The sequence below is a fragment of the Pogoniulus pusillus genome, chromosome 8 (assembly GCF_015220805.1).
Source record: "Pogoniulus pusillus isolate bPogPus1 chromosome 8, bPogPus1.pri, whole genome shotgun sequence".
Taxonomy (NCBI): Eukaryota; Metazoa; Chordata; class Aves; order Piciformes; family Lybiidae; genus Pogoniulus; species Pogoniulus pusillus.
The window spans coordinates 40842844-40858949 of record NC_087271.1 but is presented as its reverse complement, the minus strand read 5'-3'; the positions used below and the strand labels follow the sequence as shown (position 1 = coordinate 40858949).

General features: G+C 48.1%; 1 protein-coding gene across 4 annotated transcripts; it reads left to right on the top strand.

The window, feature by feature from the left end:
• Nucleotides 1–88: 88 nt before the first annotated feature.
• On the top strand, nucleotides 89–15692 carry DARS2 (aspartyl-tRNA synthetase 2, mitochondrial). 4 transcript variants are annotated; one of them, XM_064148220.1, is made up of 17 exons: nucleotides 89–454; nucleotides 1437–1536; nucleotides 2874–2940; nucleotides 3880–3981; nucleotides 5188–5283; nucleotides 6452–6575; nucleotides 7222–7268; nucleotides 7957–8063; nucleotides 8871–8940; nucleotides 9447–9626; nucleotides 10059–10166; nucleotides 11326–11388; nucleotides 11561–11713; nucleotides 12698–12916; nucleotides 13372–13482; nucleotides 13685–13760; nucleotides 14803–15692. In XM_064148220.1, exons 1-17 carry the CDS (start codon nucleotides 169–171, stop codon nucleotides 14988–14990), a joined length of 2097 nt encoding a protein of 698 aa, XP_064004290.1. In that variant the 5' UTR covers nucleotides 89–168; the 3' UTR covers nucleotides 14991–15692. The 4 variants fall into 4 exon arrangements, with proteins under 4 accessions (XP_064004290.1, XP_064004289.1, XP_064004291.1 ...); XM_064148219.1 differs by having other exon boundaries at nucleotides 9447–9632; XM_064148221.1 differs by lacking the exon at nucleotides 9447–9626.
• Nucleotides 15693–16106: the final 414 nt, after the last annotated feature.

Below are 16106 nucleotides of genomic sequence, written 5' to 3'. Positions count from 1 at the left end.
ATGCTGGGGCCGGGCACGCGTCACCGCCGCCGCCATGCTGGGGCCGGGCACTGCCTGCGCGTCACCGCCGCCGCCACGCTGGGGCCGGGCGCTGCCGGCGCAGCCCTCTTGGCTCGGTCGCCCTGCTGCGGCTCAGGGTGAGGAGGCCTTCCCCTGGTAAACCCGGGGATGCGGGACCCAGTGCCAGGTGGCTCGCCTGCTGCAGCTGGCACCTTCCCGCTCCTCGCCTACAGGGCCTCTGGGTTAGGGCTGCCCCCAAAGGAGCGGCTGCGGGGCTGCCGCTCGCCCTCCTCGCTCTCTCCCGAGCTGCGCGGGTCCGTGACCGTCCCCTCTCGCTTCTGGTTCAGGTGCGGGATGGCACTTCCCCGTCTGCTGCCCAGGGCTCTGCTGCCGCTGGCCCGGCCGGGCTGCGGGCGGGCTCTGCACCGGGCGGGCTCTGCCTCGGCCGCTCCAGGTGAGAGAAGCGTTTGTCGCACCCCTGCCCCCTCCGTGAGTTTCGGTCGTGTGTTCTTCCCCGGCACCCGGCTGAGGGTACTCTGCGGTGGTGATTAAGGGCACACTCATGAGAGGTGTTCTCTGGATCACTTTTAAATGTCTTCGCTAAACCATGGCTGTGTTTGGCTTTTAGCTCCTTGCAGTGCACTGCGATCAAAGTGTACTGAAACCACTTTGTCCCGGGTTCTTCTTTTGTCACTTCTCCCTCCCGATCTTTTACTTTGCTTTTGGCCTTCTTTCTTCTGAAATGTACAGTCCCTAAGCATCAGGTAGCTGAATGCCTAAGGCAATGGAGAGCAACCCTTAGTGCCCTCTGCTTCACTCGTTTGGTTCTAAAGGCTGTGATGAGGGCAGCAATACATATGCCTGGGTAGTGTCATCCTCTGAGTTCCTGCTTGCAGACCGAATCTCTAGCACGTTCTGTGAAGGGTCTCACTGGCCTTATAACCAGGCACACTTGGGACTGCAGGATTCTTCTGTAGTTGGGTTCGAGCCTTTCAGTAGTACTTACAGGCAGGAAACTGCTCGGTTTGCACCCATGAGGGTGGTTGGTCCTGGCTTGTCAAGTGCCCTTTCTGCTGTGGTTCCTAGATCTAAATGTGGACTTGTCAGTGTGCCTCACGACTGGAGCTTTCCCTTTTCTCCCCCATGAAACTGACAGAGCAGCAGCTTGCAGCAAGACTGTATTCAGCTTTCCTATAAGAGTTTGCCCAAGACATAGAAATAATTCCTCTTAAAAACACACACGGAGTAGTTTAATGCCGTATTTGTGTTCTGATGTCTTGAAGCAGTTCTATTTGGGATAACGTGGAGTAACTTCTTGGTGTCTGTCTAAGCTGTGTTGCCCCTGGGAGCTCTGTTTTCTCTTGCTTGCCTGCAAAAGCTACAAAATAGTTGTTCTTATCCAAAATAGTTATTCAAGAACATTGTTCTTATTCGAGACTTCAACAGCTTTGTGGCTCGGACCAACACCTGCGGAGAGCTGCGCTCTGCTCACGTGGGACAAGAGGTCACACTGTATGGGTGGATTCAGTACCAGAGGTAAATGCAAAACAAGGTGAAGATGAAGGTGCCTATTTGCCAGATCCTAGGCCTGGATTCAGGCACATTTTTTATGCTTCAGGTTATGTTTTCCTGTCCTGCAGCAGTCACTTCTGAACCAGAAAAAACAATTGAGAGCTGCGCCAGATGAGTATTTAAAGTTCTGGGTTTCGTACAAGTGTTAATTGAGCCTCATTACAACATTGTAAAGCAGTTAAGTATTATTCCCCTTGTTGCTTAGGAGAGAAAACAAGTCGTAGTATCTTTGTAGCAGTTCCAGCAGCTGCCAGCAAATAATTTCTTTTACGTGGGGCCCTTAAGTTTTAAGCAAATGATGCTGCAATGATGCAGTTTTAAAGTATGCAAGCTTTTCTTAACCAAGAAACAGCGAGGGAGGGCCGTAAGCAGAGGATGAAGTCTGAATTCCAACAGTTGGCTGTAGGTGGCATGATATAGTCGTTCCTAGACGAGTTGACCGTTTTGTTAATGTAGGGTGAAATGTGTGGCTGCAGGCAGTGTGGACATTGCTCCAGCATGGTCTGCTTCTGGCTGTGTGCTGGTAAAATAGAGATAAGTGCTGTGGCTTTGAAACTGTTTTGTATCAAAAACTGCCTGTCTGAATTTACAGCCTAGAGAGACTGCTTTTTACCCCTCATTATTCTGCAGTGATGGCCTGCATGGATTTTTTTCTGGTTTTCCCTCTTTTAGGAAGTCCTGAGGATCTCAAATTGCAATAGTCACGGGTGGATTGTCAGGGAACAGGTGGGATTATTGCAGGGCAGTTGTTGTGCTCTTGCTTCTAAAGACAGCCACAGCATTGTTCCATTTGGCAGCTTCTTCATGCCTTAAGTACAGTGGTAGCTGTCTCTGATGCAGCTGGGGAGGTCAACCTTCGTGCTGCTAGGCCTAGGAGTGTTGGTTGCTCCTGTGAAACTTCATGGGATCAGTGTTCTCCTTGCCCTGTGGTTGCATTTATTTATTTATTTATTTATTTATTTATTTATCCACCTGAACTTTAGTTTTATTGCTCTTCTAAATATCTGACTGCTGTTTCCCAGCAGGAAATTGCAGGTGTTCAGGTGGCCTGCTGTGTATGGATTAATGTCCATGTTAAAGTCCTGTCTCTCCTGCTTGTTGGCACATTGTGGCTGAACAAAATCTGAAGCCAACAGTTCAGATTAGGTTTGGATCTGGGAAAAGTATCAGCACACAGGTTAGGTGGCAGTGCTTTGGGAGTGGTCACAAGGTGCAGAAGCTGCCATGTGCTTTGACTTAAAAAGCAGAAGACTGCTGAGTTCTTGAGAAGAGTTTTCCCTTTGGTGTTTTTCATGGCTCAGACAAGGCCTGTTTCTGGTTTTGAGAGACTTCCAGGGACTGACCCAGATCATCATTCCACAGGATGAGGTAAGTGCTATGGAATTATGAGTGTCTGTTGTTTGCTTAGTTGCCTTTTTTTTGTTCCCTTTGGTAGCTTGGCCCAGCAGGCACGGGGAGGAGAAGTACTTTGTCAGATGTGAGTCAGCAGTGTGCCCAGGTGGCCAAGAAGGCCAGTGACATCCTGGCCTGTTTTAGAAAGGCTGTGGCCAGCAGGAACGGGATTCTGACTGTCCCCCTGTGCTCAGCACTGGTGAGGCCACACCTCGAGTACTGTGTTCAGTTCTGGGCCCCCCACTATAGGAAGGACATTGAGGGGCTGGAGCATGTCCAGAGAAGGGCAACAAGGCTCATGGAGGGCCTGGAGCACCTGGCCTGTGAGGAACATCTGAGGGAGCTTGGGGTGTTCAGCCTGGAGAAGGGGAGGCTGAGGGGAGACCTCATTGCTCTCTACAACTGCCTGAAAGAAGGTTGAGCCAGGAGAGGGCCAGCTTTTTCTCCGTGGTGGCAAGTGGCAGGGTTAAAGGAAATGGTTACAGGCTGCTCCAGGGGAGGTTCAGGCTGGATGTTAGGAAATCTTTCTTCACTGGAAGGGTTATCAAACATTGGAGTGATCTGCCCAGGGCAGTGATGGAGTCACCATCCCTGGAGGTGTTCAAGCAGTGCGTGGACGTGGTGCTTGGGGACATGATTTAGTGCTGACCCTTCAGTGCTGGTTGAACTGGAGGAACTTGGAAGTCACTCCACACCAGCTATATTGTGTGATACTGTGAGTGCTCTGACTTAGAAGTGGAAAGCAGTGTTGTGAGGAGCCCTGATCTAGCACTGCCACAGAAGCATGAATGCTGTTTCCTTTGGCTTTTAGGGGTGATCCTGAATTCAAATGGGCTGTTCAGAAAGGAGGCCCTTGAGTGTGGTGTGTTTCTCCTGTTCTTTGAATTTCTGAGGGACACTGTCTTCTTCCTGCAGGCACATTCTCACCTGAAGGAGCTCTTATCTAACGCCCCAGTGGAGTCTGTTGTTCGAGTCACTGGAGTTGTGTCCCCTCGACCCCCAGGGCAGGAGAATCCGGTGAGGATGTTTTATTCCTCGTGGAAAAGAGGCCTGGGTAGCAGGATTGTGCTGTGGTTTATGTTGTATCTTAGCCGTGGGGTCTGGATGTGTGGGAGCCTATCCTCAGATAATGTGAGGTGAATTAGCTGCAATGATGTGTAAATTCAGAGAGCCTCAAAGCACACCTGAACCTCAGATCACCCAGGGATTAAGTAGTGCCCTAGCCCTCTAAAAGGATAATGGCTAGCTTCAGCCTTTCAAAGTGGGGCTGAGAGGATTTCTTTTTCATGAAAATAAGTGTTGTCATCACCACTTCCACAGCATGTGATGACCTTTCTCAGAATAAATCTTGCTGTTCTCACTGGATAGGAAGCAGATTGACCGACTGGTTAATGTGATGTGTTCCTCAGCTCCCAGGGTAATCAGCTGTAGATTAATTTGTCAGGATTATGTAGATCCTGTCACTGGCAGCTCTGAAAAGACAACCTGCATTTGTGACTGTAACTTTTTCTTGCTCTGACAAGTTACAGATGCCCATAAATAATGCAGGCTTCGAGCCATGCTTGTATGTCTTTTAACCATGTGCCGTTTTGTTGGCAAGCTGTATATACTTTCCCCTGGTAAATAGGAGTCCTGTAGGATCAAATGACTTCTGATATGCTACAGTGCTCAGTGGGGAAAGCTGCCTCTTCTCCCTCAGATCCAAGGAAAAGAAGGCTCGTTCTGGGAACTGGTGTCCAGCACTAGAAATTCTGAGAAGCTGCTCAGCAGTTGCCTGTTGTTACTTGTGTTAAGGGCTGGTGGCGGTGCTGCTGCTAATGCACACAAAAAAATATCCTGCATGGCTTCCTTGAAGCTAATGGAAGCTACTAAAGGGCCTGTGTCCTAGAAGGGCCTGTGCCTGACTGCTCCTCTCTGCTCAGAATGTCCTTCAAGGAGCAGGCAAATGAAAAGTAATGACATTTCTTGCAGAGATCAGTGTGTTACTGGGAAAGAACATGCTGTCTTTGGTGAGGTGGCTCCTGGGTTTCTGCACAGAAGGGAGAGCTAGGGGAAACCTGTCCTTGAAGGAAGCTCTCTGAGTTAGGCTGTTAGAAGGCAAAGAGGATAATCACATGGGTTTCTTTTATCTGACTTTTTCCCCAACCATCTCTGAAATACCTTTGTCCTGTTCTTTCCCCTAAGATTTGATTCTTATATTTTTTCCTTACCTTTTTCCTCCAGAAAATGCCAACAGGAGATATTGAGGTGAAGGCAGAGACTGCAGAGATCTTAAATTCCTGCAAGAAGCTACCTTTTGAAATCAAGGATTTTATCAAGGTGTCTGTTTGCCTTTTTTAAAGCTAAATTTAAGGGTTTTCAGTAACTTGGGAATTCACCCAGGGTGATGGCTAAAGATCTGACATCTGCATCTGGTTCTCCCAGCTCTGCTCTGGGGAGAGGATGGTGTTTAAAATAGGGGTGCTGCTGTGAGGATGTATTTTTAGTTAGGAGCTAAAGCATGAAAGAAGGCTTAAATGATTCCAGTGCACAGGGTTTTCAGCTATCATTGCAAGAACAGATGGTGAAGGGAAGAGTGAAGAAAATCAGGCTATATGAGCTTTTTTGGGAGCGTGGAAACAGAACCTGCCGGTGCACTGCTGTGTTCTAGGGCAAGGGTATGTAGCCTTATCTGGACATGTAGCTCAGCAGCCTCAGGATTGTCTTTAAGAACAGGGTCTTCTAAAAGGTTAGTTTTGGTGCAAGCTCTGTGGTGTATGAGTGGCATCACTGTTAATGAAAGCTATTCTTTGTGCCACAGTGTGACTGATAGATGGATGTTGGCAGTGGGAGAACTGGGTCCTGTGCCTTCGGTGTGAAGAGTTCTGGACATTTATCATCTGCACTGCTGTATTTTTCTTCTCTGCCATAAGGATGTGTCCCCATTTAATTGGTCCTTTAAATCTGTGTTTGATACTGCTTTTCTGCTTACAAATCACAAGGAAGATTGCTGCAAGATGTTGTGGTGCTCTAAGAATAGGAAGGGCTGAAATCCTGAGCTTTATTATCACAGAACTGTTTTGGCTGGGGAGAAAACCTGTAAGGTAGAGTCCAGCCATCACCCCGACGCACCACGGCCATTCAGCCACGGCCTGAATTGCCACATCCCCGTGTTTTCTGAGCACCTCCAGGGACAGTGACTCCACCACCTCCCTGGGCAGCCTATTCCAATGCCTGACCACTCTTTCAGTAAAGATTTTTTTCCCTAATATCCAGTATTGAGGCAGCTTTTACTAGAGTGAAGTCTGTTTTGATGGGTTTAAGTAATGATGCGTGGAACCTCTCAAAGTGGCTGTTGCTTGTCTGTGCAGGCTGTAAGTAACGGCTGGCTTATGGCAATAGAGCAGCATACTTTTTTTAGCTTCCCACTTTGTTCCTGTGGTTTTAGGAGCAGCTTCACTGGGTATGCAATTTGAATTTTGTCTCTTTAATTCCCTCTTCTCTCCAGAAATCAGAGGCCTTACGGATGCAGTATCGCTACTTGGACTTGCGCAGCTTCCAGCTGCAGTATAACCTGCGGCTGAGGTCACGGGTAGTGATGAGGATGAGGGAGTACCTGTGTAACCTCCACGGTAAGGAAAGTGCAGTGTGTACACAGAGCAACATTTTAGCCCTCCTTACTTCTGTTTTCTGTTGGCTGGGAGAGATTAGCAACCCACTTGTTACTTAAACTGGTCCCTCTTAGGAGGGATGTGTCTGCTTGCGGTGGGAGCTTTAGAGGGGTATTGGCAAGCCTGAAGACCAGAATATATCGAAATCTCTTAGCATGCAACCAGCCCAGTGTTGCAAATGGGCTATAACCAGTGAGGTGATAAGGCCTTTTGCAAGCACTTTCCTTCTTTTGGTGACCCAGCTCGAGACACATCAAAGGGATGGATTCCTTTTAGGCCTTTTGTTTATCTCAAAGTCAAGGCAGCGCTTTTGGGCGAGCAAAGCCTCGTTCAGAATGGATAGAGAATTAACAGTGTTTCAGCCTGTGTGGAGTCCTCTGTCATCAAGAGCTCTGGCAGGACATCAGGGCTGCTCAAAGCCTGAAGGCTCTAAATGTGTCACTGCGCAGCCTACTCTTAGAAGCAGAGAAATCGAGACTGTGGCAAGGGTGCATGATGTGCTAGGTTACCTCCTTTGCTGACTAACCAGACCTGAGCTGCTCTGTGTCCTACTGCCTCTCCCCTGTCTCAGTGTACTCTGTGTCTTAAGCATGTGTTTGTTCCTCAGGCTTCGTGGATGTAGAAACTCCAACACTCTTTAAGAGAACCCCTGGGGTATGTATTTTTGCTAGTAGTGCATTTTAGCAGTTGCACAGGCAGTTATGGTTCAGTTACTGTCACCCTTTCTTCATTGCTGTTTCCTCACTAGTTTGCTCATATGCAAATTTCTGATAAGATCTAGGGATCCTTTTAAAAGCAGAGGGAATGAAAGGGGAGAGGTAGCACCTTGTATCTTCATTTTGAACCTTCAAATGAATGAAGCTGCTGTCGTGTAGGGCACATGTTCAGTGCAAATCCTGTCTTGGCACTCAAGCCTCAAAAACTTCCTGTAGCCACTGTTTCCTCAGCATTTATGTCACAACCAGTAGGTTACTGCTTTGGCTCTACTCAAGTCATTTTAATTTCTAAGCTTTATATATCAATCACAGACAGGAGGGCTGTAGCTCAGCAATTGTTGATGCAGCTTACACAGAGAGTTCTTGGGTTTAAACCCTTGTTTTGGACAGTGCGTTGTTATGCAGAGCAGGTGGTGGAGAATAATCTTCCTTTGAGCTATTTTGGACCAAGCTGGTTAATAGATAGTTTAAATGTAATGTACAAACAGCCATTTCCTCACAAGTGGGATTTCATAATGGGCAAAATGTGTCCTTTCCTTTTGAACCTGTATCCTGAGTCCCTGTCAGGAATTGAGGGCACTTATTTACTGAAGTATGTAAGGTTTTATCTCATTTTTTGATGCTAGGGAGCAAAGGAATTCCTTGTGCCATCAAGAGAAGCAGGCAAGTTCTACTGTCTGCCACAGAGCCCCCAGCAGTTCAAGCAGCTCCTCATGGTTGGAGGCCTGGATAGGTGAGAGTTGGACTTCTCTGCATGTGTTGCCTTGGTCTGTAAGGTTTTAGATCCTTCCCCCAAAACTTACTGTCCCCCAGGGGTTTTGTGTTTTGAAGAGGGATCTTTGACTATTTTTCAGCTAGGCCAGGCCCTTTGGCTCCTGGCAGCAGTACCTCCCATAAGTGGAAATTTGTATCCTGTTTGAAAGGTCTTCACTGTCGTTTTAAATGGAGACCTGCTCTGAAGCTGTCTGCCTGAAGGGCTGAGTATCTAATGTGTGGTAAATATCTGTCCAAGAGTAACCTACAGAACAAATTGACACGAGGCCAGGCAGCTGAGTAGGACTGAGGCAAAGAACAGATGTTCTCTGGAGTGCACAGCTCCCAGCTGGGCTTGTTTCTCCAAACCAAAGGAGAGGGAGACAGCTGTTCACAAAACTCTTCTAGCCGCTCGCTTGTCCTCGGCTGGGAGGGAGTGTAGCCAGGATAGTTGTAGATCAGGTCATAGCCATGAGTGAATTTTGCTTGCCCCTTAGTAGAGTCTAGCTTTGGAGTGAAAGATGGGAAAAGAGGTTGTGTGTGTCCCTGTTTGGGCACAACTCTCCTATATAGCATCCATGTGCCTCTGGAGGTGCAGTTGGAGAAGGATACAGCTGCTGATGCAGTTGTTCTCACTCAAAATTCCATGCTTTTGAGGGGATGGGGACACCCAGCGGTATGATCATCTGCTGCAAAGAGAACAAACATCTCTTTCTGTGGTCAGTTCTATAGGCACATCTTACTGAGATTCCTGTAAATTGTTGTCTAAGTAAAAGTGCTGCTGCAGGTACTTCCAGGTTGCTCGCTGCTACCGAGACGAAGGCTCGCGGCCCGACAGGCAGCCTGAATTCACCCAGGTAACCATCTCATGCTGCCTTTTACCTCCCAGCTGGTGTCTGCTTTCCCTTCTGAAGGCCTGGTTTCTCCTAGCTCTCACCTGCTAGCTTCACAGACAGCTCTTTGAGGCTGGTGTGGGATGTGCACAGTGATTACTGTCCTCGGCTAACTGCATGATCTCAGGTGCGGTACACGTGGGAGTTGTGTTGCAGCAGTGATGGTGCTCGGTGAAGCAATTTCCTCCTGTCCTGCCGGTCAGGCACCCCCTTCTTCAGCCTTGAGATCCCAGGCAGTTAGCCTGGTTCATTCAAGGTTTCTCCCTCTGTCATCATTACCTCATTCAGTTCTTTGAGGAGATGGTTGGCTGAGTCATCAGGTTGTAGAGAGATCCCAGGCAATCTCTCAGTGCAGTGCAGGAGTTCATGTAGTGGATTGGCTCTTGTTAAGCTGGCTCTGTGCTCGGGAGCTTCTGCAAGCAGCAGTGTAGCTAATGTGGAATCCCCCTGCCTTTCTTTTCTGTTTTAAGATAGACATAGAGATGTCCTTTGTAGATCAAGCTGGCATCCAGAGACTGATAGAAGGCCTCCTGCAGTATTCCTGGCCTGAGGAAAGAGGGTCCATTACAACTCCTTTTCCTTCCATGACTTACAAAGAGGCATTGGATGACTATGGGACAGATAAACCAGACACTCGCTTTGGGATGAAGGTGAAGGTTTGCCCATGGGAAACATAGAGCTTTTCCTTGCTGTGTTTGGATCATGTGTATGTGATTGGTTGGGTCTCTTTGGGCTGCCCAAAATGTCTGTCCCATCACTGCTGCTCTGGACAGGTAATAATCTCTTGGTGAAGAGAGGATTTGATCAGTTGGCTGTGGAAAGTGTGGGGTTTAAGAAAGCTTTGTTTTAAAGGTGATGTTAGTAAGCAGTGCATCCTGACTGCCTTAGGAACAGAAGCCCACATGGCATCCACAGATACTGTTAAGCTACTCCAGCTTGGCCCCATTTGTGCCCTTCTGTGAACCATTGCTCTTCTCTGACCGAAGAAATGATGTCTGGGGGAATGGTGCTCGGACAGATGCAGCAGTTCTGCTTCACGTTCTTAGCACCACTGCTTGTTCCTGTGCTCTCTGCTTCCTCAGATCGTGGATATCAGTGATTTTTTACGAAGATCAGACATCCAGTTTGTGCAGAACGCACTCAGCTCCCCACGTGGCACTGTCAGAGCCATTCGTATCCCTCAGGGAGCAGTAAGTGGTGCTTTTACACACTCCTTGTGGTTCCTGTGAAGTAAATGAAACATCCATTTGAATTCCTTTGTTAGTATGGAAATGTTCCTTGCTATTACTGGGGGAGAAGTGTCCTTCAGGGAACTTGGGATTGGGTGTATCTGGTATTAGGCTGGGCTGAGTGGTGTTAAAATGGAGGCTATCAGACAACAGTAAGAATATATTGTCAGGACAGGGAGGAACAGAGATGTAAGATCCCTTGAGGGTAGAGAAGCCATTTGGAGCTTGCTTTTGCATAGGGTGGCTTGTGATGTGCATCTCAGTAATGAATTGTAGCCTGTGGCAACAGAGCCAGGTGTGGCAGAGCTCTGGGCCAGTGAGCAAAAGGTCAGGTGATGATGTCCCCTTTCGATGTTTGCTTGTGCTGCATTTGAGGGCACAGCTCCTGCTCTGTAATGAGTGTGCCAAACCAAAGCCAAGGCTGACAGTAGCTGTAGAAGGCTATTTGGTACAGCCACATGTTTTGGCAGGGAAGTAGATTTAATGCTGGTTGTGGGCACCTTTGTAACTTGGGCAGTGTGGGGAGGTGTCCATTAAGTACTGAGTTTTAGCTGGGGAAAGGGACTTTCTGACAGTTTTGCTGGTGTAAGGTACCTGTTACCAGGAGAGGGCACTGAGGGCTCTGTTTGAGCAAGTCCAAAGTGCAATCTCCAGCCCCTCTCAAGACTAGGCAAGCTGGGGGTAAAAAACAAAAGGGAACCTTGCTGCATATCCTCACATCTGCTGCATTCCTTTGCCTGTGAGAGTCAGCCCACTGTTTTTTTCCCTCTGTTCCTCCAAATTGAGCTCTGCCTTTCCCATCAGCAGTCTGGTGATTTAAACTTGTTCCTGCCCGCTGGAGGCAGTTGGCTTGATCTGACTCTACTGACCTTACTTGTGAGCAGAGAGGAAAATGTACAGCCAGACTTACAATGTAGAGGAGCCTCTTCCTGGAGAAGATGCTTAACTGCAGCCTAAGGCTTGGAGCCCTGTCCTGTTCCTCAGTCTTGGTGACAACTTGCACTAGAAACAAAAGAGCTGGAGTTCAGGCAATAGGTTGATTAGTAGATTTGAATCCTGGTCAGACTTTCTGTAGGTTTTACTGATGTGTTAAATACTTGTTCTCTTGCTCTTTCCCCAGAGATACCTTAAAAAGAAAGACTTGGAGTCATTAAAGGAGTCTGCAAAATCCCAGTTCGACCAGGTGAGACTGAAATGTTGCTGAGGCACTGGAAATGGTGAAGGACACAGTGTGTATGAAGGCACTTGCAGGCAGAGGAAGGCAGAAGAGCATAGCGGAGTCAGTGCCTGAGCATGTGATGCTTCAAGACAAGAGAGGGCAGCACTGGACTGAACGGACTCTTATCTTGCTGTAGGAAATCATGGACGTTATCTGCAGGCCTGATGGAAGCTTGAAATCTCTGCTTACGAAGTTTCTTGGTGAGAAGCAGCAGTCAGAGCTTATCCAGGGGCTGAACATAGAGGTGGATGATGTGGTTTTGCTGACAGCTGGGGAACACGAGCAAGTGGTAGGAGTCATTTTTTTCTTGTGGGGGTGGCTGTGTGGGTTGGATGTTGCTGTTGATGGCTTAGATGTTATCTGACCTTCGTCTAATTCTTCTTATTACTGAAATAGGTCATCAGCTGATTCTGTGCTTCTCTGGAACTGAGGCTGTAGTAACAGCAAATAATGCCTGAAATGTACCTACTGCTTTTATTTCCCCAGTCACATTCTGGGAAGAGCTTGTAACTGAAATGGAGGTGGAATATAAAACAGGAACAAATTGCTGCCTCCTTTTCTCCCACCTTAACTTAATTTTGAAGGCATCAAACAGAGATTGGAAAAACAAGGTCAACTGGGTAATTTTGTGCACTCTAAGCAGATGATGAGAGCTGAAGCACAGATGATTATTCGCAGCATTGATGGGAGATTCTGGCCCTCCTCTCCTGTATTCTTGCCAGTAGACATTACTATTCAAAGGCCAGGTTGGATGAGGCTTTGGGCTACCTGATCTAGTGGGAGGTGCTCCTGCTCATGGCAGGAGGATATGAACTAGATGATCTTTAAGGTCCCCTCCAACCTAAACCAGTCCATGACTCTTAAGTGCTGGTTTGTGACCAGGTGTCATGCTTTACTTGATGGCCAGAATTTTGTCATCATCTCTTTCTGTGCCTTCAATTCTCTGTCTGCAAAGTGCAGATCTTACCTGTGCTCCCCCAGTTAATCCACCTTTGTGTAGATCTTGAGATTAATCTAGGGAGCTTCTGTGAGGGTGGAACATTTGGAGGAAAATGGACTTTGCAGCTCCTCACTTGGCCTTGGTCAAACCCTGCCTCGGCAACTGAGTAGTTTGTCTTTCAAGATCATCAAGACAAAAGTGGTTAAGGCAAAAAAACACTACTGCTGATGTCTGTGGTACTGCCTTTATGAAACACTCCTCCTTTGGTCAGTGTTTGAGCAACTTCCGAGCAGTAAAACTGTCCTGCCTTCTGCTCTGCCTTCTCTTTTGCAGTGCTCTGCCTTAGGAAGCCTGCGGCTGAAGAGCGCTGACCTCCTCGAGGCGGCTGGGCTGGCGCTCCGTGATCCTGCAGCATTGCACTTTCTCTGGGTGGTGGATTTCCCCCTCTTCCTCCCAAAGGAAGACAACCCCATGGAACTGGAATCTGCTCATCACCCCTTTACTGCCCCTCATCCTTCAGATGCCAGCCTCCTCTATTCTGATCCCACGAAGGTAACTAACTTTGTGCCTGCCCTGCTGGCTCTCTGGCAGCTCTGGTGTGGAAAGCCAGGGAAGCAGCAGCTGGTTTTAGTGTGAAAAGAGCTGTTTCATGGAGCTCACTGCACATGATGCATGCCTGTTTGGAAGAGATGGCTTCCAGATTACTGAGTGACAAATATCCCTGGGTGCCACTGAGTAAAGGAGCTTATAGGAAACAGTTGTTTAAGGTGAGGAGTCATCCTGACCCGTCCCATGTTTTGGTAACTTTGCAGTAGGGTTTGTACTGTTCCCTCCTCTATCAGCAGCAGTGACTGCCTGCGCCAGGGCTGCTACTTGAGCTGCAAGGTACCTCTGAGAGAGCAGTGTTGTAGGATGCCATGGCTCATTCCCAATGTCTTTATCTCATGCAGACTGTTGTTGGATGCAGCTGTGGCACAGCCTTGCTAAGTTGCTTGCTCTTTCTGCAGGTCCGTAGCCAGCATTATGACCTTGTGCTGAATGGCAGTGAAGTTGGAGGTGGCTCCATCAGAATTCACAGTGCAGAGCAGCAGCGTTTTGTACTGGAGAAAGTGCTGAAGGTAACACCTACAGATGTCTCCAAGATTCTCTAGGAGGTTTAAAGGACTGATTAATTTAAATATCCATTTGAAATTCTGAGAGAAACACTCATGCTTCTCAGATGAACTAGCCCTGAGTGATGGATGACTTCACCATACCTTCATCTTATATTGTTGGTAGGAAGAGCATTGCTTCTGCAGTGACACTTCTGTCATTTTGCAGGAGGATTCTGAGGTGCTTTCCCATCTACTTCAGGCTCTGGAGTCTGGAGCTCCACCTCATGGAGGAATTGCATTAGGTAAGTGCTCTGTAGCTTTGCAGATGCAGGTGGCTTACAGCCTTTTTTTTGGGTATATGAGATCCCAGGAACAAGCCTCATGCTTGTTAGCAAAAGCCTTGTCTCCTTGAGACAGGGATGGCTGCCTTGGTGTGGCCAACACTGAGGCCTTACCTAGTGCTTCCATCCAGGCAGCTGCTTTGCAGGAAGAAATTCAGACCTTGTCACCAAGTGCAGAATGTGGTGATGTTCTCCCCAGCACCACAGTGTGATTTAGTTCTTAGGCTAGGAGTATGTCACACAGTGGTGGCTCTAAGGATGGTCCCTATCTGCTGTTCTGCAGTGTCTTCAGCAAGATAAGGTCGTCTTTGTTCTCATGCCTGTGCACCCAGAGCTGGATCCCTGTACCGCGTGCTTAGAGGCTTGGACAGCACCGTGCTTTGTGTTTCAGGCCCTGGGTCACTGCCACAACCTTGCCCTCTGCTTCAGTGTCCCTCCTCTTGTTCCTTATCTGTGTTGCTCACTGATTCAGATAACGTGGGATTTATTTTTCTAGAGCCCTGCAGGTTTGTAGTTTTAATAAACCACCAACCCCCTCCCAAAACCAGCAAACCACAGGGAGAAAGAAAAAACCACCGACCAAAACACCCTCAGGTCTTGCAAAGCCATTTCCTTTTGTCCACTCACCCAGAGGCTCTTGCTGGCTTTTAATCCCTGCTTGTTGTTTTTGTTCTTCAGAATCTGGTTGATCAAGAGCTTTAGGCAGTGAGACAGAGCCCTGACAGTGCTCCTGCCCTGGTTTTGTCTCGCTCTTGCAGACCTTGGTGTGTTGCAGAAGTTTGTGATATTGACAAGCTTTGTTTTGCTGGACATTTCTGCTCTTTGGGCAAGTCTCTTTCCCTGCTGCTGGTTGAGGTTGACTCTTTTTCCTTTCCCCTTACTTGCTTTGCTTTTATTCTTTGAGCTCAGTAATACCTGCTCCCTCTTTCTGCTTTTTCTGAATCAGAGGAGGTGGCACAGGGCTGTAATTGCAGTGGTTCACCAGTTTGTTTTCTGCTTCTAGGACTCGACAGGCTGATCTCTGTCATCGTTGATGCTCCAAGTATCAGAGATGTCATTGCTTTTCCTAAGTCCTTCAGGGGACGAGACCTGATGGGCAATGCTCCAGACTACGTCACTCCAGAGGAACTAGAGCCCTATCACATCCAGGTTTCCTGGCCTCTTGTGGAAAAAGAGGCAGAGAAAAGCTGACTTAAAGCCAGTGATGTAAGCTGATCTCTTTAACCAGAGGCGCTTACAGCTTTTGAGTGCTAGAATTCAGTTTAGAAAACGTCAGCTATTATGGGAGGGTGGAGAGCAGAACCACTCTGCTGCACTCTGTTAGTTCCAGGACTGAATGGGCTCCTTGATAAGAATTCACTTTTGGATTGATAATGGAAAAAAGTAGGAGAGCAAAAGAAAAAAAACATGGTTTTGGCATGGGATATTGAGACTGTTTGCTTTGGGGTGTCACACTTGAGGGAAGATGGAGTCTGTTGGTTTTTTCCACTCCCCACTCTTTATATGTCCCCTGTAAAGTATTTTTCCTCCTGTGTGGAGGAGCTTGTGTCACCTTCACTGTCAGGATGGTTTGTATTCCTGATGATCACTGATGTTAGCTGAAGACTTAGAACTGAACAGCGCTGTACTGGGCCAAGAGCTTTGGACATCTCACAGCAGAACTTCAGTGCAGCCAGCAGTTTGTCTCCACATCATTCCCAACTTGCCACGGGAGGGTCACATCCAGCTGTGCTTTCTCTTCAAGGGAGAGAGAAGTGTCCATAACATCTGCAATGCTGTCCTCGTGACGCTCAGGGAGGAGGAGATGATCTCTGTTTTGGGCCTGTGGTCCTGGTGCTTTTCAGCATACTAACTCTCGAGTGTGTGTGTTTGTAAATAAAGCTTCTCTGGCAATGTGGGCTTGGCTGACTTTGGTTTGGGGCTTCACCTACAAGAGCAAGCTGCCAGTTTTTCTTTGTGACCCCTCATCCTTCCAGGAGATGACAAGAAAGTGATGACAGCATAGCAAGGTTGCCAGTCTCTGAATTCTGCCTGGTTTTGCAAACCTGCTGCTACAAAGGTGAGTGAGGCATCACAGTGATGCACAGGGGGAATGTTCATCCCTTTCCTGTACCGGAGCAGCCACAGTGCAAGATGGCTTGTCGGAGCTGACACTGAGCTCCACCTGTCTGCAGGACATCCTGCATCTGAGAAGGAATAATAAACTGCACCAGTACAGGCTGGGAGGTGATCTGCTGGGAAGCAGCTCTCTGGAGACAGACCTGGGAGTCCTGGTGGACAAGAAGCTGCTATCCATGGGGCAGCAAT